Source organism: Carassius carassius, chromosome 38 (assembly GCF_963082965.1).
Source record: "Carassius carassius chromosome 38, fCarCar2.1, whole genome shotgun sequence".
In the NCBI taxonomy this organism is placed as follows: Eukaryota; Metazoa; Chordata; class Actinopteri; order Cypriniformes; family Cyprinidae; genus Carassius; species Carassius carassius.
Window position 1 is genome coordinate 4,691,533 of NC_081792.1, and position 26,413 is coordinate 4,717,945.

The 26,413-nt window shown below is 38.0% G+C and overlaps 1 protein-coding gene across 2 annotated transcripts in view; it reads right to left on the bottom strand.

Moving 5' to 3' along the window:
- Nucleotides 1-26,413, bottom strand: part of LOC132119165 (phosphatase and actin regulator 3-like) — a 61,383-nt gene that overhangs the window by 34,250 nt on the left and 720 nt on the right. Inside the window, exons 2-7 of one of the 2 annotated variants that reach the window (XM_059528929.1) lie at nucleotides 3,874-4,035; nucleotides 2,701-2,775; nucleotides 2,417-2,554; nucleotides 1,424-1,645; nucleotides 1,133-1,328; nucleotides 263-453 (exon numbers count right to left, since the gene is read on the bottom strand). In XM_059528929.1, coding sequence (XP_059384912.1) covers nucleotides 263-453; nucleotides 1,133-1,328; nucleotides 1,424-1,645; nucleotides 2,417-2,554; nucleotides 2,701-2,775; nucleotides 3,874-4,035 — 984 coding nt within the window. The remainder of the gene's footprint in view (nucleotides 1-262; nucleotides 454-1,132; nucleotides 1,329-1,423; nucleotides 1,646-2,416; nucleotides 2,555-2,700; nucleotides 2,776-3,873; nucleotides 4,036-26,413) is intronic. The other variant, XM_059528931.1, reaches the window with a different exon arrangement.

Sequence of the window (26,413 nt, forward strand, 5' to 3'; positions counted from 1 at the left end):
GTCCAGAAAATATGAGTGATGTTTTTTGGTTTAAAAAACACTGCCACTGAACCTGGGTGGTTGCCAGGATATTACTACAGTGTAAAAAAAATAATTAAATTAATTCAAATTACATTAAAATGAATTAAAAAGACAAATTCCCATAACAAAAGCAGTAAAATGTTATATTTTAAAATATAAAATATTAACTACAAAATATATTAATAAATCCAAATAATGCTAAACTATAAGACTGTCCCCAAATCTGCACACAGAAACAGACCGGAGATGACGGACTCGTTCCAGCTGTCCGGGTCGCTGTAGTATTCGTCCAGACGCATGTTCTCCTTGTTCTCTTCGACTTCTTTCTTGTTCTGCACCTCTGTGCTGGGCTCATTCTCAGTGCTGGCGGTGCGGGACAGCCGTCCGTCCGAGCGCCGTCTGGGGGAACCACGCATCTCCTTACCGTGGAAACTATACAAAGCATGAAATCCAATATTTAAACTGGATGATAATGCAGCTGAACTCCCTGACTGTGTTTGATTTCCTTTCTTCTCGCCTGAAGGTTGCATACAGTTGTACCATGTTTATACTTTATATAAAGCCACACTATAGGAACCCAACCGGGTAGTAATCAATCATGTCAAACAGTGTGTGGTGTGTTTTATAACGGCAGTGTGTCCTCATTAAATAAAATTACAGAGAAAAAAGAAGATTTTCAGTGCACAATGACACATACATTACTGTTAAAATGTTTGGGGTCAGAAAGCTTTGTTGTGGTTGTTGAAGAACATTAATACTTTTATTCGGCAAAGACGCATTATATCAGGTTTAAATAAATTGCTGTTCTTTTGAACTCGCTTTTCATCTGTGAATCCTGAAAAATAAAATGTGTCACGATTTCCACAAAAACATTGTGCAGCACAACTGTGTTCAACATTAATAATAATTAGAAATGTTTCTTGAGCAGTAAATCATCATATTATTTGTGTACTTTTGGATCAAATAAATGCAATGTTTTGGTGAGGATTTTACCAACCCTAATCTTTGAATGGTGGTACATAGCACACAATCCAAACAAACTACTTTTATATGCTTCTTTTAGTACATGATGACAGAATTTGTATGAATATTTCCTGATCGAGCGTCTCACCTGTCCTGCCGGTGTTTGGTGGCCAGCGCACGGTGCAGTTCCTCGATGATGCAGCTAGGGGGCAGCTGAGGGTGCATGACCCCTAAGTAAGGAGAGCCGGTGGGGGTGGAGAACCTGCCCCGCAGGGCGTCTTTGGGCAGGGTGAAGTTCCTGGGCAGCGTGGCTGGAGCGGGACGCCTCTGATTAGAGGGGGTACCTAATGGACAAGAACCAATAATGATCGTACTTCTGTGACTAATTTAGTTTCATTATTTAAAACAAGAACTTCTCTGTCCTCTCAATGATACTGACTGTCCAGACTGCCCAGTCGAGTCAGCAGCTTCACAGCAAGTTTGGCTGGAGGAGTGTGGACTTCTCTGAGCGGTGGCTGCTCTTTTCTCTCCTCATGGCACTCAGGAGCCTCAGCGGGCCCCACACTGGCCCCTCTGCTCGAGGCATCGACACAAGGCTGCTCCTCATCTTCACTTTGCTCAAGTTCCCCTTCTGTTTCTGTCATCTCTGCGGCGTCTCGCTCTGAAAAGAGACCGGCCAGAAAAGAGAGTAATCTCTGCTGCCACCTAGTGCTAAATCAGCGCTTTTGTCCACTTTCGTAATCTGAATGAGTCATCACTTCTTACCAAATCATATACAATGTGCATAACTTGCATACATATTAATTATAGCATACATAATATTAATACACTGTGAAAAAAGTTTTTTCTAATAAGTAGAAGTAAAAAAAAAAGAATATTTATGTATATCTTGAAAATATTGTTACAGTCTTTGTTTCATGTGTTATTAACATTTATTTGTGATTGTTTGTGAGAGCTGTTTATACTCTCAAGCTATATTCATGAAACAGAATATTCAACAAAAAAGAAAGAAAAAGAAATCTGTTTTCAGTGAATTGTGGGGAATCTACTCCTCTCCACTAGCATTTTATTTGCACTAAACAAAATAAGTGTATGATTTACTTTGAAATCATTTTAACTCCGAATTTGCTAATAAATTTCATAAATAATTACAAAGAAACACCAAGTGACACATTGAATTAAACATGAAATTATGAAGTAGAAAGAATGAAACTTGGAACAATCATTTTGAAGGTCACCTTCACCGACCAGAGCATTAAATTACAACAACATTGACTTTAACTATTAACTATTTCTCAGGTGCATGTTGAACCATGAGCACAAGGACAAAGATTTTTCCCGTTGAACTAACGGGAACCCTAATTTCAGGAATGTGTGTTCATAAAGTCAGTTCATCTGTTCTGCAGAAGGTCATGTGTTCACGGCTCCTGACCTGAGGACAGATTGTCTTCATCAGAGCCGAGATCGTCCGTGTTGCTGGCCAGCGGCGCCATGGGCTCGTCCCCGTCGGACTCGTCCAGCAGGGGGGTCCCTCGCTCCTCTGTACTCCCACCACACACAAGGCCAGACTCTGCAAGCACGGGAGAAACACAGCAATCTCAGCGGCTGTCATCACATGCTCATAATAGCTCTGCTGGTGGTCAAACAGGACACGGTGACCGTATGCTGCGGGGAGCGTTTGGCACTGCTGAGAAGAGAGATGTGGCCGTTTCTCACCCATGCCAGCTTCTGCCAGGCCCTTCCTGACCAGACCGTCACCATTCTGCCTGCTGGGCGCTCTCCTCTCCAGCCCTGCAGATGCCATCAGACACAGTTAAACACGAACACTACTGTCCTTCAGTCTCCTGTGGGAAACATACTAATAATCACTCATGGAACTTAGGACTGTCCAAATTCATCTGTTAGTACATGAGATCAATTAAAAATGTTTAACAATTATCATTTATTTTGAACAATATTATTTACAACTAAAGACCGATGTCACAGACATTTTAATAATAAATATACATTTCTCTAGTAATGTAAAGCTCTTGGGTAGAAACTGCTATTTGTGAGTAAATAATAATAATAATAATAGTAATAATAATAATTTTCAAAACCCTGTAATCACAAATGACAAGAAAGGTCAAGTCAATTCATTGGTAATAAAACATGTCATTGAAACTTTTGTTATTGTGTAAATGTATTATTTTTGATCATTTGTAAGTGTTATATTTAATTTCTTACATAATAATAATTATTATTATTATTAAAACAATTTATATAAATCAAAACAAATAATTTTTAAAATAATGTTTTAAATACATTAAAAATAAAATGTAAATAATTGTAAAAGTCAAATAATATTTATATAAACATAAATTAAAGTTATGTCTTTGATGGTCAGTGTCTTGTAGCTTTTATTTAATGGTAAAATTATTACACACAATTTCATTTATTGTCAGTATTTTCAAAATTCATTTTAATAAAGACATGATCAGTGTTCAGTACACGTTTATGTCTATTAAAACCATTTGTGGTATTATCTCAATAAATAAAGAAAACATTTGCACTGTTTCTTGGTTCATGCACTAAATCTGAGGATATTTCAGAGAGTATTTCTGTGGGTTATATTACACCAGTAGATATCTTCAAGACTGAATCACCGAAGCATTCATTCAACCAATCTGAATTCATTCATTCATTCATTCATTCACTGTGGCAAAGGAACATGCACAACTGTGTCTAAAATGCTACTCAATATTGATTTCTTGTTTATTGAACTGTAGATACCAGGCCACAGATTTGCCTGTTGATATTTAAATTGATCACACTGTTTCAATTTTCATTACTTTTGTGATATTAATAGTGGCCCTTATCAAATATTATATGACATTTAGCTGAACTCACCTGTAGAGCCCGGTCTCAGTTTTTCATTTTTCTTTTTCCTCCACTTCCAGGGCTTGAAGATGCGTCCCAGGCTGGCCAGTTTACTGTTGCGGCGGATGGGGGGAGTCCGGACCCCTGACACAAGACAAGCAGAGTGAAGTGCTTTCTGCTGATCCATTACATCTACAACAAAAACCAGACAAGCAAAAACATTCTGAAAGAAGGCTGCTACTAAACCTAGCCTGCGAAAGCCACTGCGATGATGACACATCCCGACGTACAGCTCAGAAGAACTCATTTATAGTAATATTTAATAAATACTTCCACTAACCAGTTCAAAAGATGCGAGATGAGAACAAGCATATGCACTTTCATAAGATGTACACTGCACGTAAACAATGTAAAAACTCTACACACACCACCTTTTCCATCCCTTTCAAAACTGAATTTATGGTAACACTTTAGAATAGGGAACAGAAGAGTTTTCCTTGAACAAACTCCTAATTTGCTGCTTATTAATAATTAGTAAGGCAAGTTTAGGCATGGGGTAGATTAAGGGATCTAAAATGCAGTCATGAAGAATAAGGTATTAATATACAGTATGCTTTATAAGTACTAAAAATCATGCTAGTAATATGCATGCAAAAAAAGCAGCTAATCAACAGTGAGAATTGATCCTCGAATTCATTCATTGAGGTGTTTATATGAAGACTTTTCTATTCTATTGATCCATTCGGGTGCATGTGATTGTGAACATAGCTACTGATCGCATTTTGGATCCCGTTTACACCAGTATTTAGAGCTGTCCACTTGACATAAGACCACCTGAGATGTGTGTTAATAACAGCTGCAAAAGGGGCCTGTAAGAGCCAATGATATTCAGTGGGGAGTGAATGGTGTCTGCAGTACAACAGGGTCTGGGTCCAATCTGGTTGAATTTCTGTGCCAACATCATTTGTTTACCAATGTGGAACAGCATATGGGTCATCCCCCTAAGGCAACACATTAGTTTTAATTCAAAGCTAAAGAAACACATGAAAAACTGACCAGAAATGTATTTGTTAGTATGAAATCTGATACAGTAGTTCTGTTGTTATTCACTCAACCTGAATAATGTTCCTCCTTCCAAAGAACACAAAAAGAGAAATCTTCAAGAATGTTTATGCTGCTCTTTTTCATAAAACAAAACGACTAAAACAAGATGAAAAACACCAAAAGGTTGTGCATTATGTACCAAGTCTTCTGAAAACATACAAGCGCACTATGTAAGGAAAAAACTGACAACACTTTCAGTTTTTCTCCTTAGTCTCGTCTGTGTTCGCACATTTTCAAACATGCTGTGTGAAAACAGATGGAACCAGGCTTGACACTAATTATTCCAAATGTGATTGGTTTATGACTAGTCACATGACTGATGGATGATCATGATGGGTGAACTTGCCATGGGTGAATAATGATGTACAGAAAGTTAGTTTACAGGTTGCATGAATTACTTTTTTGTCCTTTGTGAGCTTGACAGCTCTTAGTCACTTTAAGCTCAATGCCACTGTGTTACTCAAATGAAGAGCCACCAGTTTCTTTAAATTCCTGATGAATCCTAATCTATGACAAACAGCAGTGGACACAGAGCTGTGCATCATGTCTGTCTGGAGACTCAAACCCTGCGACGGAGCAGGAATAGAAGCATCTCTCCTACACAGTCTGGCTGAGATGGAGAGTTGACACCTCAGGAAGAGTGCAGATGAACCGTGGGCAGCACTGAGAGCTTCTATCTCTGTCTGTTTCTTCCGTTCGTCAAACTGCACAAAAATGAAACAACAACATCAACTAAAACCTCTTTATATCAGAAGGAATGTCAACTAATGAGCAATGCATTTGTATTATAACCAATCCTCTACAATCCTTTCTTTAGGTTAAATAAGCAGAGGTTTAATGATATGAGAGGGAAGGAGGGGGTTTGCAGGGGGTTAGGAGTGCAGATTCGAGTGAGACTGGGCTTTTCAAACCAGCAGTCAAACACATTCAGATCGTCAGCCAGTTCCTCAGACCAGTCCTTACTGATGCCAGGATATGTTTTTTCAGCTTTCCAGAGTAGTTTTTAGCCGCTCTGATCTCCTTTGTTAGTTCTGGCCTGGTCATACAAGATTTTACGCCCACTTCTGTAAGCATCCTCTTCGGCACGACAAAGCTGTTTGACTTTCCCACCATGGTTTATCATTATTGAATGATATGAATGTCCTGGTAGTAGTCCTCACAGAAGTTGATATATGAAGTTATAGTATCTATGAGCTTGTCCATATTGGTGGCTGCAGCTTCAAAAACTCAAAAATAAAAAAAAACATCATAAACTAGGATCACAAGTTATTTTTACCGAAGTCCCTTAAATGAGGCAGGTAATTTCATTCGGCGGAAATCACTCAAATGTCTCTCAACACACTATTTTATATTTCTGAATGGGAAAACATCAAATTCTCCAAAACTGTTCACCAAGCTTATGATTAAATTTCATATTAAAAATCATCAATGAAATCTGACAACAGCTCATAAATGTTGTTTTTTTTTATGCTCAACTAGTGTTAAAAAGTAAATTCAGGCTAGACCCAGTGCACATGTGGAACTGGAGACTAACAGCTGCAGTGACACAATGACTTCATCAAATAGCGACTGGCTCTTTTGTTTAGAAAGTGGGACTATTCCGCCCTGTTGCACATTGCACTTTCTTCCATTCATAAGTAATATCAGTGCACCCTCTTATATCTAAAGTCTCTGTTGTATGTTGTTGGAACTGCTGCTCTCGAGCTGTGATTTAAAGCACAGTTTCTTGGTAGCATGGCATATGATCTTTAATATATCCTGCTCTTAAGCACAAGCTAACAGAAATTTCATGATACAAACATTTTAAAGTACATTTCAGCATTATTAATAGAAATGCTTGCCTTAGCAGGCACCATTAAATATGTAATGAGTAATATAAAACAAACAATACAATCATTTGATGCCTCATTTAGTGAAAGCTTACAATGAATCTACATCACACACACTGTTCTATGAATCAGTGCATTCAAAACAGGACACGATTGCTGTAGTTTCAAGGCTGATATAAAAACAATTGTTGAGGAAAATAAAATTGTATTGATTGCATTTATTATTCTTGTAATAATACTTTCTGGTGCGGCTAAATGTTATCACATTATGTGGTAAAGCATGGCAGCAAGTGGGTGATGGGATGTAGTCCCACTGTAATATTAGTGGTGGATAGGACCACACTCGCCCCTTCCAGCTAAGCTAATATATATATATATATATATATATATATATATATATATATATATATATATATATATATATATATATATTCTGTTGACTACAGCTTCCACTGGCATTGAATCAGCCATAACAAAATCATTTATGATTGTCGACATTTATGTAGTAGCTGAGATCAACAGTATCACTCAACGAACTGTGCATTAATGTAATGCATTTATACAACAGCTCAGCAGTACTGTAATCACATGTAAAGTTTCTATAGAGAGCAGAGGATGGAATGCAGCTTAGATTTCTCCAAGATGCTGGTGTGGTGCAGTCAGACAGAGCCCAGACGATGTAAAGCAGGTCAGCTGATCATGTCTTACTAAACCAGCGGTGCAGAATCCAGGTCAAGTCTTTTAGCTACTGCAGCTAAAGCACAAGCACAAGCCAGGGTCAGAGCGCCGTTGCCATGACGACTCCTCCGGATGCTGCAGCATCACTAACGGGGGTTGCTGGGTGGATGGGGAGGCTATTGCCACGCAGAGCGACTAGAAACCCACGAGAGCTAATCGGAGTCGAGCGCCATGGAACACACACCAGGCATCCCTCTATTTATAATTTCTAGATGTCGTTTTGAAGAATTTATCATGTAATGCTCAGGAGCGACTGGAGAGATGCAGTGTATGTCATTCATATCAAAATACAAAGACAGTAGCCTATGCATGGACAAATCGATGAGTAAACCCCCACACGGCTTCCCCTGAATCATGAAGGTGATCTGGTGTTTTCTGCTCTCTGTACGCTGCTTGAGTGTTTCGTCTGCACAAGACCTCTTCTGTTATTAGACTGTGAGTAAATGAATCGATAGGAAGTTCTTCAACAGGAGCCGTTACAAAAAGACTCTTCCCATGACCACGAAACAAGGTACTGATATTTTGGAGGCTAGATCTTTTGGTGAATGCCTGAAGGGATTTAAGTTGAGATTGCTATATTATAGCAATATCAAACAGACTGCAAGTTGATTCAAACGCGTCAGATTTAGCATGAATTATGTGTAAATAACATATCTGAAATGTTACTTCACACACACTACATCCAAGCTCAGTCAGTGACTGTGAGATAAAAAACGAATAAATCAATAAATAAATTCAAATTATTTTTCTCACGAATAAACTGTGACGAAATCAACAGAACAGTATTGATACTACTGATGCATAATAAACACACGTACGCGTCTTTTCAGTAAGTTCCCGCGACGCTCAAGAGGTGAGCGCGCGCTGCCGTTTCACCGAACGCCCCACGGTCTTCAGGCGTGCTGTGTGTCTGTGTGTGTCAAGATCGAAATGTGTGAGAACAAGGACAGCTGGACTTTTGAATCTTCCCTGCTTTCATGAACACAACAAAACATTCCTTATCAGTGATGGGAAGCGAGCAGTGATTCCCGCAGCGCGCGCTCCGTCAGCAGAATAACTCGCGTGCGCGCAGCATCATCACATCATTCAGATTAAAATAGATATGAAATATTCAGAATGAATACTTTTGTTCATTTTCTTTATTAATTTCATTTGCCAGCAAGAAAGATAGTATCATATTTTAAATAATCTGTAATGTATCCTACCCCCCGCCCACCGCACCGATTTGGTATTACCAAAGTCTCTGGTATTACCCAACCCGCTTTCTGTACCAAGTTTGTTCACTATTTTGCGCAGTCGATGGGATGAATGGTTGGAGAAAGCTGACGGAAAGATGAAAAGGACACTGAAAGGCAGCCAGACAACGATTTTTCATTGTTTGTCGACACCAGCCAAAAAAAAAAAAAGAAAAAAAAAAGAAAAACGAAAAATCCTGACCAAACGGAGGTACCCTTAAGTTAGCTGTTAAGTTAGCTCAGCGTTTCTCAAAGTGTGGGGAATAGAAACATGACAAACAGGTTTTGTGCCCATCTTTTTAATTCCTTTATTTATTGACCATACACTCAAAACAAAGACACATTTAAATGTAAGCCTTGACGTTACTTAACCTCTTCACACGTAAGTTTAAAAGTATTTCAAGGCTACCGTTATTGATCGTAGTATCGCTTTATGGTTCCCATGGAGACGCGCCATTCATTGCTTGTCACACCGTAGCCACAATAGTGCTGAATGACTGATGATCTGCTTTTATTTCCTTTTTTATTCAAAATTTCACAAATGTGTTAGCTATAGCAGGATATATCTGATATTCCGATTGTCAAATATGTGCAAGTGGATGTGTTTTGTTGTTCAAACACCTTTATAACGATCGCATTACTTGAGCTGTATGCGCAACGTATTTTAGGTATCTATCTTATTAAAATACCTAAAAAAAAATACGTACATTATTAGGAATTTACCACCTCTGGTTCAATTTGAGATTATTTTTATTTTTGTTTGTTTGTTTGTTTTTTTGTTGTTCTTTTTGCATGGATTTTGCAAAGTGTCAAAATGAATCAAAGCACAACTAGGTTAATGTTAGTCCACACTTGTATTGATGTTATCAGAGGCTAAATGCAAACACAATTATTATTATTTATTATTATCTAATTTTGAGTCTTATTTCATGCAAAGTGATAATATAATTGCACTTTCATTTTCTTTATTTGAAAATTTTTAATGCTGTTATTTGATGTTAAGTTTTTAAAATGTGATGTTAATAAAATACATTTTAACAGTTAAACTTAAAGCCTAGTTTATTAACATTTTGTTGGGGTGATTGGGGACAGGTGGGGCTCGGAACCCTTTCCTACCTCTGAAGTGGGGAATGGCAGAAAAGTTTGAGAAACACTGAGTTAGCTGATGATTTGTTTTGTTGACTGGAGCTGGCTGGCTAGATGTTCGTTTGCCAGTGTCCTATGAGGTAAAGCCAGAGGGTGCCAGGGACTGTGTAGAACCAATGTCACTGAATTGTAACTGCTGTTTGCTCCAATACAGTCACCCGTTTTGGGGGGGATTGCATAATTAAATTATGCAAATTAGCATGTTACCTTTTACACAAGAAAATAATACAATAAATTAATAAATAAATAAATATGCCGCGAGTTTAACCCCCCCAATGGTAGACCCAAAGTTACGCCCTTGCCAACAGTACATGCTGAAAATCTTTCATACACGAGAGATGATGCTAATGTGAATGTGAATGCGCACACAGATGACTTCAAACATGCATGACGTTCGTTTTACAACTATACTCACTATACCATATTTGTAAAGGCATCTTTCATTTTTAAAGTAATTTTTTTGGCCACAATCCTTAAAGTTTTGTCAAAAAAAAAAAAACTATGAAACATTTCTAACCTTACTGATCATGGGGGAAAAAATAGACATACTTTATGGAGTACGTTGTCAAAAAAGCAAACTGCTATTGAAGGGACAGCTCACCTAAACAATGGAAACACTGTCATCATGTTGTTCTATGACTCTCTCTTTAACACAACAGGGGAATTTTTTGAAGAATGTGGGTATTATTGTAATAATAATATGCTAATAATAAAATGGTAATAAAAATAGGGGTTGCATTCTTGCATGAATGCATTATAAAAGCAGTCTGTATAACATGTGCTCTAGTCTTCTGAAGCCATAACATGTTTTATGTATCTTTGCAAAAAAACGATAACTTTTTAAAAAATATAAGACAAGAGAAAAATGTTGGTTTAGATGGGACATAACATGTCATATCTCGTAACATGCAGTCAAAGGCACATGAGTTCACTGTTAAGTAACTGGTAAACACTCAGCGGCTCTTTCTCAGGGTATTTTGAAAGCATTTTAGATAGTTTCTCTTTCATTACACATCTGGGCATCACATAGGATTCATTTTGAAAGCATGTTCAGTACAACCTAAATTGCTTTATTTCACACTAGTGAGAGCGTGCTGATGGACATATGACTCTCTGAATTGCTGCCGAGAAAGCAATCATTCTGAATAGAGATTATTGCATTTAAGTGCATTTAAATCTGGCTTCAGAAGAACAAGAGGTGTTCTGTCAGTGTTTGTTTGCTTGAACATTCTGCTAAACATCTTTTGTGTCTCATAGATTTTTTTCCCCATTTTTATTCCCTTTAAATGACCATCATAACATCATCAACACAGCTGCGTTATTATAGCAAATAACAGTATGTTGAACATCCAAGAGAGCAGATGAGAGGCTGATGGCACACAGGAGAATGTCAAGAGGTTTGTTTGTTTCCATCTCTTCATGAGCCTTCATTGGCTTGCTAGCAAACTGACAACACAAACTAGGTCATGATGTAAAATTGATTAGTTGTGGTCCAATTTTTTAAATGTTTCATCACATTGATCTGTGTACATAATTGCCACATAATGGGAGTCCCATGGATGGAGACTCCTCTGGACTGAGCATTTTATGTTTGTTAATTGTGACAGCAGCTCTCTTCTCGATTTCACATTGTTCAGAGCTATTATGAACGCCGATGAGGATGAAGTGAAGTTAATGTCCCCAGAGACTGTAGCGGTAAGTAACGCTGCAGTCAAGAGAGAAAGAATCTCGGAGGACTTGTAATGGAGATCCGTCAATATTTAGAAACATTGTATTACAGACACGATCGATTGTGGTCAGTGCAGCATAAATACTGTTTAAAGTCTTCAGTGGTTGTCAGGCTCATGTGAGTGGAGTCAACAACAGCAGAGGAGATGTCTGGCATAAAGCATCAAACATATACAGAAGAATGGATCTAGAACTGCAATGTGCTTTATGGTTGATTTCTCAGTGCTAAAACCACATTTTGACCATGTAGAATAGAAAATACTTATGGCCCAGGACTGTCTGCAGATACACAACAGCAATAGTGTTAACATTTAGCATCAAATATGCATCGGCATCGAGTTCAGCGTTTTCAATTTTCCTGTCTTTCAGGCTTTGGGAATTCAGTCATGCTGAAATTTAGAGACTGAAGGGATGAACATGGAAGAATGTGATTTGCCTCGACTCACAGGACGCCAGACTGTGACTTTGTTTCTTTCTGTATCAGTAGAAACTTCCTTTTTTTTTTCTTCCAGAAAGCTATCGACTCAATTAATGCACAAAGAAAAAGAAATGCATATGAATGTGCCCATGGAAGTCTTTTTCAACACAAAATGTTTCCTTCACAGAGATGCAGCACAGCAGAAAAAAGTTTTGTGTTAGTGTCCAGGTCTGAGTCATCCAGCATCATCCAGGCTTAACTCTACAGTAGAACATGTGCTGGTTTGTCCTGAATGCTTTTGAGTGGGAGGCTTATTGTTATTTTTAATCATAGAGACATGATAAAATGAGCAGGACTTTATATCATCATGAATTTATAGGGTATACAGTAGCACAGTGGTGTTACAAACCCTTAATTCATTTTCTTGTTATTAATGATAAGTTTGGGGTCAGTAATATTTTTTAATTTATCAAGGATGCATTAAATTGATCAAAAGTGACAGTACAGACACTTATAATGTTACAAAAGACTTCTATTTCAGATAAATGGTGAACTTTCTTTTGAACTTTATTGTTCAACGAGGAAACACGGTTTCCACAGAAATATTGTGCAGCACAACTGTGTTCAACATTGATAATAATCAGAAATGTTTCTTGAGAAACAAATCATCATATTATTCTGATTTCTGAAGATCATGTGACACTGAAGACTGGAGGAATGATGCTGGAAATACAGCGGAGCATCACAGAAATAAATCAAAATGTTAAAATATATTTCAATAGTAAACAGTTGTTGTAAATTGTAATAATATTTCACAATGTTACTGTTTTTAATGTATTTTTAATAAAATAAATGCAGCCTTGGTGAGCAGAAGACATTTGAATGGTAAACTTTTATATTGAAATGTTTAATTAAACAGCAATATTTATGAATTAAATTTTATTTATCATATTATAACAATAATAAAAAAATGTATATCTTAAACCATGCTAATAAAAAGCTATATCCCACCACCCCCAGTAACCAGAGGCTCAATAGTCTCATATGTGGCGATGAGAAAGGTCAGATAAAACAGCCACAGGTTGGGAAAGCAACCAGCTCTATGACAGCGAGCCTTACACAGTCTGAGGTGAGCATGAGAACGACTAATGACTAATGCATCTCCATCTCTCCTGAGCAGCACAGATGCCTCACAGAGAAAGAGTTACAAAACTGCACGTATGAAACCTTTACATGCCACTGCAGTGACATTGAAATATATTTTAGTTTATCATAAATGCTTGTGAGTACATTCAGCTATACACTTTAACCATAATTCAAAGACAATATAATTATGAATTTACATATAAAGATGCACTTAAGTGTAATGTAAGCCCTACTTGAGTGAGTCAAAAAACACTCTTGGTATGATAACACGTATTAATTTGATTCGATATAAACAAACTATTTTACATTTTCACTTAAATGTAAATCACATTCAGTTAAGTGTCTAAAAACATTACATTCAGTTTGCACTTAAGTATAGACCATGGTATACATTTTCATAGTAAATCATCTTTTTTAAAAGTATGCAATAGTGTTCTTTTTCACAAAAGTAATTGAGTTTGAAAATGTTTACTATGCAAAACATTTAAATAATCCGTCATATTTTCAAAGTGGGTTTTGCTGTTGCCTGGAAGGATGAAAGTCCTGATAGTTTGGACCATAAACATCTCATATGTACAGTACATTGTTGTTTTCAACAGTCTCGAATGAGAGCTCAATCAGAGGGGACTGACGATGAGTCCTGACTCATGACCTCTCTGAGTGTGTTGTTTTTCTCTCAATCGCTCGTTCTCGCGCTTCCTTTGATGTGTGGGTGAGCGGCAGCTACATCCGTCCTGCTGGGCATCAGCATGCTGCCCTAATTACCGCCCAAAATGAGGCAAAAGCTCTCCATTCCACATGCAAAACATCCAATATTTTCATGCTGTATGACTTAATATATTCATTACAATATTTTGTTCTCTGATTGGCATGTTGAAATATAGGAAACATATTATTTACGAGGCATCTCAGAGAGCAAGAATGTACATTTTAAGGAGTATGGGGAGGATGTGTGTATTTTGGTGTTATTCAGTTCTCCAAGCATTTAGGTCAATGTGTGCATCATTCATAAAGACACTTGCAGCAGTCAGGAGTGCATGGCTGATGACTCTTAACTGTACTCCCTTAGGGCCATTTCAAATTAGCATGGCATCGAAATAAAAAAGCATAACATATGATGAGGGGGAAGTCGTGGCCTAATGGTTAGAGAGTCGGACTCCCAATCGAAAGGTTGTGAGTTCGAGTCCCGGGCCGGCAGGAATTGTGGGTGGGGGGAGTGCATGTACAGTTCTCTCTCCACCTTCAATACCATGACTTAGGTGCCCTTGAGCAAGGCATCGAACCCCCAACTGCTCCCCGGGTGCCGCAGCATAAATGGCTGCCCACTGCTCCGGGTGTGTGCTCACAGTGTGTGTGTGTGTTCACTGCTCTGTGTGTGTGCACTTTGGATGGGTTAAACGCAGAGCACAAATTCCGAGTATGGGTCACCATACTTGGCTGAATGTCACTTCACTTCACTTCATTGAACGACATATGGGGCCACCTATGTGGGTCAGTAAACCCAACCCCCAAAACACGCATGACCGAGTGGGATATTCTGTGGTTCACAACTGGTTTGAATAATAGAGTAACAAAACTGTAAACACAAATAACCTTAAACTGAAACTCTGTGGTGTATGAATGAATGAATGAATAGTAGAACAGTATTGATGTCCATTCATTTATTTACCACAACAATCCATCAGATGAAGAATTGGAATATAGTGCACTATAAATCATATAGATACTTTATTATTTTGGGGGGTGAACACTCCATTTTAGGAGCTTGAACACTTCAGTCCCCTTTATAATTACATGGAAATGTGCAATAAAAAGAATTTCTTTTTTTTTCTTTTTTCACACAATAAAGTAAAATACAAAGTGCCGGGTGAGTAAACAATGACAGTTCACATTTTTGGCTGAACATACATGGCAAGGCAAGTTTATTTTTTCTAGCACATGTGTATGAAATGTGCTATAAAAAATAAACTTGCCTTGCCATGCATTGAATAGAAGTGAGGCAAATTAGATGGATGCCAACATGGACTGATCACGGGACAGGGCCTAAAACGCGAAAGCCATGAAAGAAATAATGAAAACTAAAACTAAAGAGGAATATTTCAGCCAAAAATGTGAAATTCTGTCATTGTTTACTCACCTGGCACTTTGTATTTTACTTTATTGTGTGAAAAAAAAAAGAAATTCTTTATTGGTAATTAGTAATTCAAAGTGCTTTACATAAAAGGAAGTAAAATAATCATAAAAAAACATTAACCAACATTACAACATTAAAAAAATGAATTGATTTAAAATTAATTTAAAATGGTTAAAAATAGGAAATTATTATACATAAAATATAGTGCAATCAGTTCAAACATTGCACAATTCTCATTCAGTAAATGCACAGCTAAACAGATGAGTTTTGAGTCTGGATTTAAAAGTGGCTAATGTTTTAGCACATCTGATCTCTTGTTCCAGCAGTGGGCAGCATAGTAACTAAAAGCAGATTCCCCTTGTTTTGTGTGAACCCTTGGTATTTCTAACTGACTCGATCCTGAGTGGTCTGTTAGGTTTATATTTAGTCAGCATATCTGTTGTACTTTAAAATCAATCCTAAATGTAACTGGAAGTCAGTGTACGGACCTGAGGACTGGTGTGATATGCTCAGATTTTCTGGTTCTAGTCAGAATCCTGGCAGCAGCGTTCTGGATAAGCTTTGACATGACTACTGAAACTAAGATCTGTCTCCAGAATCACACCAAGATTCCTGACTTGATGTTTAGTTGTTAGATCCCTAGAGTTTCCAAATGCATTGACTTCAGTTTTCTCCTTGTTTAACTGATTAAGCGGTACAAGAATTGAGCCTTGTGGGACTCCGCATGTCATGGACGTCCACTTAGACTTATGCTCTCCTAGACTCACATAATAAACTCCCCCCACTAAGTATGACCTGAACCATTTAAGTACCATCCCAGAAAGCCCGACCCAGTTTCCAGTCTCTGTAGATGTTGGGAGAGACAGAGAGAAGTATTCAATGATCAGTGAGTAGTAAATGCTTGAATGGATGCACATATTTCAACAACATAAGAGATCAAAAACATTTTCTCCACCTTTTTGTGATAATCCTGTTTATTTTGCTATTCTGTCTATAAATGATTATAGAGTCACTTTTTATCATTTGCACTGAACGTTTTTTTCTTCTTCTTCTTTTTTCTGTAGTCTGCAATCTTTAATAAAATCTACCAGTGAAAAAAAGTCCATCCTCTGTTGTCTCTCACGTCAAAATCCAGCCACATGGTTCAGACCAGATAACTTAATTATGGATTATGGACTCATATCTTACGTGAAAGCAAAGGTTTGAAGTTAATATAGTCTTAATGATGGATTTGTTTCTTCCAAACTCACAGCTTTTCACTTCTCCAGATTACTTGTGGATTATTGTGATGCATTTATCAGCTGTTTGGACTATCATTCTGACGGCACCCATTCACTGTAATGCTAAGTTTCTCCAAATCTGTTCATGTGAAAAAGCAAACACATCTACATCTGGGATGGCCTGAGGCTGTGTACATTTTTAGCAAATGTTTTATTTCTGGGTGAATTATTCCTTTAATAGAACAGATTGGCACCCCACTTTTCCATCATAACCTATTATTCTGGTTTGATTTACATCCTGTGGTTTATGCTGACTGGTTTGCATTCAAAGAAAACAGTAGTTGTCTTGCATGTCAGTCGTTTCCCGCCATCTCGTTTCTCAAGAGCTGTTGGCATCTGAGTTAATCTGCTCTCTGGCGGCGTGTGCAAATGTCGATTTAATGAAGTGTGGAGCGTCTTGAGTGATGGCTACAGTTCATAATCTCTCTGCTCTCTCAAGCCTGCTTTTGCGAGCTGGTCAGTGCAAAAAAAACACTCCCACTTTATCTTTCATGCTCCAGCTAGCTTCAATCAGAGGGTCCCACCTTCCCCTGTCACTCATCCGAACCATCCAATGGGAGTGAGGTGTGCCACGGTCCTGGGAATCGACTGGCTGACAGTGACATCATAGTTCTGCCCATTGTAGGGCTCAGTTTGGGAAGTCGGGGAAAGCTCTGCCTGGTACTGTGTGGGAGGGGAACCGGAGAAGTCAGTAATCAGAGTTTGATTACAAGCGTATGTATTCGGTTTTACAAACACTGCTGTCAGCATGACAGATTACAACTATTCCTAAACGAACTCAGTGGAGAATAGAGCCCTGAAAGAGCACACAGTGTGATGCAGCAAAACACTGCACCTAAAGCTCAGATTTCAACCGGCATTTACTTCACCCTATGAAGACCAAAATAATTATCAAAAGGAATGCAAAGACATTTGCTTCCAATCATATTCAACTGATACGATGGGCTGCAAAGCTTCTTAGTATTCCGGTGTTTTGGGCTTAGTGTTGACTAATTAACGTTGTCATTATTTGTGAATATTCTTGTTCTCCTCATTTGAATTGTATTACATTTCAGGAGTACAGCCTACAGATGTGCTCACACTAATGAAGATAACTATAAAGATAACTATAGCAATAATTAGCATACACACGGTTGTCGGATGGAGTAAAATAAAGCGCCTTTAAAACCTTACAGTTATAGTTCACATTATAGTTATCACCCTTGGTGTAAATGGGCCATCCGTTTTCCAAACCCCTTGTCCTATGTAGGGCCACAAACTATAAATAACATAATCAAGTAACTAACTAAATAAATAAAAATAAGTATTTGGGATGTCTGATAAGTACTAATTACTATAAAAAATATCAAAAGGACTTTTATGTAAAACATGAATTAATTTGGTAAACATATAACCTTTTATAAAAAATATTTATTTTTGACTGATTCAATACAAAGATTTGTCAGTGGAGTAATTGCTTATTTTAGTAACACCACTGAATACAGATCATTCCAGGCAATCCTAAATTAAATTTATTTTAAAAATAGTTTACCATGATCTTGATGCATTAATTTAAGCAAAGTAGGTTTAATACAATATCGATTGTTGAATTTTTTTGTGAAATTTGAACGAATTTTCAACGCAATTCTCCACCAAAAAATGGAGCAGGATTTACTTTGAAAAATTTTCACTCAGTAATGTCTAACACTTTTCACAAATAATTACAACGAAACAGCAAGTAACAAATGTATTTAGACGTGAAATTAGAAAGACTGAGATTATATTTTCTTGTAAAATATACTCTAATAATATTTGTTTCATTTGCAACCTTAACACATAATTTTACCGTGTAGATTGACGCAGCTCTAATGCTGCATTGTAACACTGGTACTGTATGGCTCCGACCACAAAGCTCTGCACATACACAGTGAAACTGAAGGTTACTTAAGACTGATGGGTCATTGGGGACACTGGCCAGAACTTACCCAAAGCGCAGCACACCGTAACCCCCTGCTGTCGGCCAGGTGCACACGTAACAATTGCCTCGACATCGTACGCTAGTCACAGACCGACCGCAGTGACACTGGATGGGAACCAAAAGCCCCTGCAATCCCCCCACAAGCCACCAGATCTGACTCATTCCTCAAAAGTCTCAACATACAGTCCCTACAGTTTTGGGATGTAATAAAGTCTTCCACGGTGTAAACAAACTCGAATAACTGTTGTCTCAGCAGTACTGAGTCTTCCACAGAGGCTGTGTAGAAATGCTCCACCCCTGCAGATCCATTTGGCAGGGCCTCTCGTCTCTTAACCTCCCTCTTTAGCACCATTTTCTCAGTCCTCAGGGGAACATGCAGGCAGGTGCCTTTTTATAGACCTCCTTCTTTTCCTGACACTTCCCAGCATGCCTCAAATAATGTCACAGGACTAAATGTCCCGATCCTATACACAGCTTTAATAACAGAGGTCAGGACATATTATAATGCAAACAGGACCGTCCTTGCTGTAAAGGCATTATCACAAATTAGACCCAGACAGGGTGATTAGCACCCCGATGCTATGTGAGGACGACTTGCATCATCCTGAAGGAATGGTTAATTACCCGATAAATAAATGCATGGACATGAAATGTTGATTGAGTCTAGTGTTGGGAATCAATTCATAGGTGCACAGCTATTTCATGGCTACACTGCCCTGCTATTAAATGATAGAAATAGAGCTGTAAGATCGCAGTCTAAATGTAATGTCATGAGACTGGAAAACAAAATGTTGAGTTTACAAGTTCTCTTTGGCCAAATTAAAAGTAATGCTTCTCCCACACATGTGACTGAAAACTACAATTGTCTCCACAATGCAGAGACTTAATACATGACTTTAGAGTATGACTTTAAATTAGACATTGTAGAATCCTGTCCCACCTTCATAAACAATGCAATGGACTATAGACAAGAAAGTGCACAAGGAGCACTTCCTTAAAAAAAGCTGCCACTCATTTCATTTAATTGCGATCTCACAAATTTCCATTATAATCAATGACACTGCACAATTATTCTCTTATTAACATTGGGTCTGCACTTTGTTTATTATAATGAGAGGATTCGCGAGTTTGTACTACTCAGCAGTCAGCACTTAACAAAACTGCGGCATTTTGAGGAATGAGTGGATTCTGAATTAAAACATCTGATTGGCCATAGTGTTCAAGAAATCAACTGATACTGCTCTGATAGCAGAGGAATGTCAGCAAGATGACTGTTAAAGATCTCTTTATCTGGAAAAGCATCTGCTGTGTTCAAACATCTGATAGACCTCTTTAAGATGTCAGTTTTACACATTCTAAATCATGAACATCTTATGGACATCTTCTAAACATCTATCTAACATCTGATAGAAAACATTAGGGGTGGGCGGATCGATCTAAATATCGATAGTATCGATGCCAACACTGGTATTGGTATCAGATCGATACAATTGTAATTGAATCAATATTTTAATTTAAATATCTCTCATCTATGTTCATTATACTTTGCTCGTGTCTTCTACCTCTACAATCCTGAACAAACGCTGCTTTCACATCCTGGCCCACTTTGCTACTCCTCCCCCTACTGATGCTCTGCTGTGATAAGTAAAAAGTATCGTATTGGTATCGGTATCGGCAATACTGACCCTATATGTATTTGGTATCGGATCGATACCAAATTTTGCGGTATCGCCCACCACTAGAAAACATCCTATAGATGTATTGCAGATGAGCAAACACTCTAAAAAATAAGTTTTGCAGATGTCAAATAGGCGTCTATGTGATGTATGTGTACAATCAGGGCACTGATTAATAGAATAAGTAGACCCAAACTCATTTTCATTTTCACACATTTTTAACTGAATGGATGCAAAAGTACACGGACCCAATTCTTTACTATTTTGCATTTTGATGAACTGCAGATTTGTGTGTATTCATACAGTCTCATTTGTATGTTTTTTTTTTTATTATTATTATTATTTTTATGCAAATGAAACCGTACAAATTCATACAAACTTGCCATCTCATAAAATAGATGCATTCCTCATGAGACTGGGTTGATGGAAAAGGAACCAGATTTGTTTAATTCCATAAGCTTCCCAATACCATCTTACCCATGAACTACTATAATTACTTTTGATTTCTGCTCACTTCTGTCTCTGCTTAAAATAATCTTTTGTCTTATGTGAAGTTTACAGATCCAATGATTTCAGTCAACCCAAAATTCACTAGAGAATGGACACTAAAACCAGCAAATCAATTATGCAAACTATGCAAAGCTCAAATTTATGATAGAGAAAGTTAAAGAAACAAACAATGGCTGACCAGGCCCACATAAAATCTGTGTCTGCAAGCAGAACTCCACAGAAAGCTCCTCAGACTTCAGCTGAACTACAAACCCAATTCCAAAAAAGTTGGGACACTGTACAAATTGTGAATAAAAACAGAATGCAATGATGTGGAAGTTTCACATTTCAATATTTTATTCAGAATACAACATATCAAATGTTTAAACTGAGAAAATGTATAATTTTAAGGGAAAAATAAGTTCATTTTAAATTTCATGGCATCAACACATCTCAAAAAAGTTGGTAAAAGGCCATATTTACCACTGTGTGGCATCCCCTCTTCTTTTTATAACAGTCTGCAAACGTCTGGGGACTGAGGAGACAAGTTTAGGAATAGGAATGTTGTCCCATTCTTGTCTAATACAGGCTTCTAGTTGCTCAACTGTCTTAGGTCTTCTTTGTCGCATCTTTCTCTTTATGATGTGCCAAATCTTTTCTATGGGTGAATGGTCTGGATGGGAGCATATGTTGTTCTAGAACTTGGATATACCTATTGGATATACCATCAGCAATGATGGTGTCTTTCCAGATGTGTAAGCTGCCCATGCCACACACACTCATGCAACCCCGTACCATCAGAGATGCAGGCTTCTGAACTGAGCGCTGATAACAACTTGGGTTGTCCTGGTCCTCTTTAGTCCAGATGACATGGCATCCCAGTTTTCCAAAAAGAACTTCAAATTTTGATTCGTCAGACCAGAACAGTTTTCCACTTTGCCACAGTCCATTTTAAATGATCCTTGGGCCTGAGAAAACACCTGCGCTTCTGGATCATGTTTAGATATGGCTTTTTTTTGACCTATAGAGTTTTAGCCAGCAACGGCGAATGGCACGGTGGATTGTGTTCACCGACCATGTTTTCTGGAAGTATTCCTGAGCCCATGTTGTGATTTCCATTACAGTAGCATTCCTGTATGTGATGCAGTGTCATCTAAGGGCCTGAAGATCATGGGCATCCAGTTTGGTTTTCCTTGACCCTTACACACAGAGATTGTTCCAGATTCTCTGAATCTTTGGATGATATTATGCACTGTAGATGATGAGAACTTCAAACTCTTCACAATTTTTCTCTGAGAAACTCCTTTCTGATTTAATGCACTATTTTTTGCCGCAGCATTGGGGGAATTGGTGATCCTCTGCCCATCTTGACTTCTGAGAGACACTGACACTCTGAGAGGCTCTTTTTATACCCAATCATGTTGCCAATTGACCTAGTAAATTGCAAACAGCTCCTCCAGCTGTTCCTTATATGTACATTTAACTTTTCCGGCCTCTTATTGCTACCTGTCCCAACTTTTTTGCAATGTGTAGGTCTCATGAAATCCAAAATGAGCCAATATTTGGCATGACATTTCAAAATGTCTCACTTTCAACATTTGATATGTTATCTATATTCTATTGTGAATAAAATATAAATTTATGGAATTTGTAAATTATTCCATTCCTTTTTTACTCACAATTTGTACAGTGTCCCAACTTTTTTGGAATCGGCTTTGTAGAACGCAACTCATTCACAATGTTTTACACATTCCCTCTCCCTTACAACTTCACTATTTAACTATTTGGGCTGATTTGATTGTACTTTCAGACGGTTGGAAGGAAATGGAGCTGGCAGGTCTGTGTTGTCCTCAGCACTAGCTCAGCACACACATTACTAAAGCAGTGTGCTTACATCTCCCTCCTGCATGCTCTGGATTAATCACTGCTCTGAATATTCACTGCAAAAATCCTACAATGGCTAAATATAGATGGCTGATTAATAAAACATAAACACAAATGAGGTGGGGGGGGGGTCTTAATCTAATAGTCCTAATATCGGTGGAACATCCAATGAAAATAAGGGAGAATCAGTGGGGTTCTCTTTGATGTACATGCAAAACTGATCCAACAGCTTCCTGTCGGTTAGAGGAGGAGTACAATCCAGCTCAAGACACCCTGGAGCCACCCTGGGGACGAAGAGACTGATCTGTGACCAGCTCCTTCATCCCAAACACTAACCATCAGGCTTCAAACAGAGTTAAACTGATCTAAGATCGGTATGGAGGTAAAATGTCAGGAGGATTTTTACACTTTCTGTAGAAAACATGAGTGGTGATTTTCCCAGTGAACTGATCACGTGTTTGCCAGGGGTTTGCTGTATGGTATTCCATGATGTTATGTGTTGTATAGTGTGTGGATATTTTTATTTTATTTTTTTTACCAATAAGAAGTAAAAAATGTCCCCCTGAGTCTCTGTGTTATTATGTAGTCCCTAAATATGATTCGATAAATAAATAAATGTTCCATGAAAACCTATTTTGTTGTCTGGCAGGTGAAAAATACCATAGACTGTATAAAAACATGGACGTAGTCTCCGTGACGTCAACCATAGGTTTCTGAAGAGCATTTTTGAAGCCAAAAGTAGGACGAGCCCGCCGTCACCACTTTGGCTGCGCGTCACTCCCGGATAATCAAAAATGAGCAAAAAAGGTGGGAGCTGGTTGCTGAAACCACGCCCACCTAGCTCGACGACAGTGACAGCAGCGGCAATCCACCTGTCACTCAAGTGGCCACGCCCTTAATTATGCAGAACTTTAAGGCTTAATTTAATATAAATGGATGAGTTATTAAAAAAGTTCAACCCCCTCACAGTTGTCATGAAGGACGAAATTAGCAATATACGTAGACCAAAATCATTTTTTGACCCAGGCTGTAAACATGCTTTCTTCTGCATTAAAGTTGGGCATTTAACATGGAGAGTCTATGGGACTGACTCCCTTTTGCAGCCAGCCTCAAACAGCCAGAGAGTGGGAGGTTGTCGCTTGGTAAATACACGTTGAAAACTTATCCTTGTCACAGAATAAAAAACGCAAACCTGTTTGTGGGCTACAACAATACATGACCCCTGCAGAACCTTATTACATACACAAATAATCAATCTAAGACTTGTGAATGTCAGTGGAAATTACAGTTCATGGCCTGTATGAAATGTTGCTTCAGCATCTGATGAGTCAGTCTCTGCATCATGTACAGTGAACTACACACAGCTATAACATTAAGAGAGCCTTCAGTGGCCTGCTGCTCCCCACCACAGTGTGGACGAAGGGCTCTTAATACTTCACAAGTGACTAACATGCCAATGTTTAGCTAGTGTGGGCTACATCTGTGCAGATAGAGTCCCTCTTCAACCCTAAACAATCTGTGCGACCATTCAGCCCTGAATCTCTGTCTGTTGAGACCATAATACGGAAATGTGGCCCAAACATTCATTTTCTCTCTTGTTGGGAAACCTCGCCATGTCCTCTCTTCAGCGTCGCCTCCTGTACAGTATCTGTTTATCTCTGTCTTTTCGAATGAGGGCTTTGGCTGTTTCTCAAGTGGCGAGATCAAAGCCGCAGTGGGTGTGCTGCAGGGATGGAAGGCTTTGTTCTCACCAGTGAAAGAGACGAGAAGGCTTGGCCACTGGCATCACTGCCAGGTCCTATTTTGTTATGCAGCATGCTGCCAATAATCTGATGTGCACTGAGATGTGATTATATGTACTGGGGCCTATTTTAAGGGAAGATATCTTCTCCTCATCTGAAAAAGCATATATTGTATTGTCCAGTACTTTGGGACAGTATTTTCATGGTATTGGTCTTGTCCAGTCACTACAGATACATTTTATGGGCTGTGATGACTGGTGTATATGATGGGATCATATCATCCTCTTTTCGACTCAGACACGACCTACTCAGGACTCGAATGAGCTTGTCTCAATTACAACACTGTTAACAAGTGCTTTTCAAGTCCTTCTGGCGAGGTCTTATTTAGGAGTATTTACGACATCACTATGGTCGGAGCAAGATGGGATGCACCTTTTCTACCCAAAAATAAGCAAGATCTCTTAACTCTACTTCTATAATGAGTGTCTTTGCTTTTTTATGCTTTTATGTAGTTTGTTTCATTTTTGTTATATTTTAATTGTACAATACTATCAAATTTTGTAATTGTGACTAAGCTAGTATTTACAAAAACAATTTCAGCAAATTTACCATCAAAACAGATGCTGTGTCTACTGTATTCTGCATATTTTCCCATTCACACTTTTTGGAGCTGTTTATATCTTGTAAAAAAGGTTGTTGTTTTTTTTCACCAATAATGTCATACATCCAGTTTGAAAAGTTGAGTCCATGTCTGCTGCTGATTAAGGACAATAAATGCCACTTTGACAGGAAGAGACAGTTTGACATGTAAACTGACAAACCTGGGTTTGTTTTGCTTTTCTTTTTAGAAGGCATTCAGGGGGAAAATAGTTACACAGCAGAATTTATGCTTGTATATAGTTTAATTGCCATTAAATGTAAAATAAAATTCTGAGTATCTTTCAAAGATTATATTTTGCTTTGTTCAAATCACTTCAATGTGCATAGATTTATCAGTAAATGTGTTTCTTGTCAAACATGACCTTGCATTGCAAGTCATGCTGTACACTGTAAAAGTACAAATGTGCAGTTTGATTTGATTTTTAAAAACAGCGTTTGTTTGTGTAACTTCATTAAGTTGATTCAGTCGTACTGAATAATGCTTTTGACTTAATCAGAACCAGTGTATTCAGATGTTTCCACATCAATGGATGTGAGGTTATGTAATAAAACATATTTACACCAACCAGAGTTCCAGAAGTTAATTAATAGAGATTTGACATATGTGCACTTCTTTAAAGCACAACAAAAGATTATTAAAACATGATTATTTATTGTACTTTACAGACTTTTTTTTAAGTATGTTTTCCTTAAATGTGTTAAAAAGCGTACTTGTGAAAGTGGTGTTTTATGAAAGTATTATCATATTTTCTAGTTTTAAGATTTGAAGTGCAAACAAGGCAGTGATGTTAAGTTCAGTGTAACACATTACAAATAGTGTGATTTACGTAATCAGATTTCACTTTCCCCAACAGGGGTTAAGTTACAACTTCACATAATAAAACACAAGCGACAAGCAGCTGTCAAACAAACATTCCCTGTATTAGTTGCAGAAGGATATAAATATGTTTTTGACTACAGATGCTGATTTTACCGCAGTATCTATTGCACTATAACGCCACATCATCTGGGAAAGCAGTTAAGTAAGCAACTATGTAAATAGCATTAAGCCGTTGATATGTTATGGGCCGGTGTGGTCAGCGACAAATCCAAGGATAAATGTTATCCACCTGTCTGTGTCCAAACAGAGAGCCTTTAACCCATTTCAGTCACTAATCCCACATTCAGAGCGAGTAGTTTCCACATAGTGATGCAGAAGTACGTTCAGAAATAATAAATGTTGATTATCACAAATTTCAGAGTTAAGCATAACCAAGCAAATGTTTACTGCGGTAGATACAAACCCATTTTCACCACTACAGAACTAGTCAGAAACAACAACTTCTACTAACAGCTGCTTTCTCATGTACTCTCACTAACAGAAGTTAGTAGTTTGGCCCTCAACGACTGTATGATTGGAAAGGA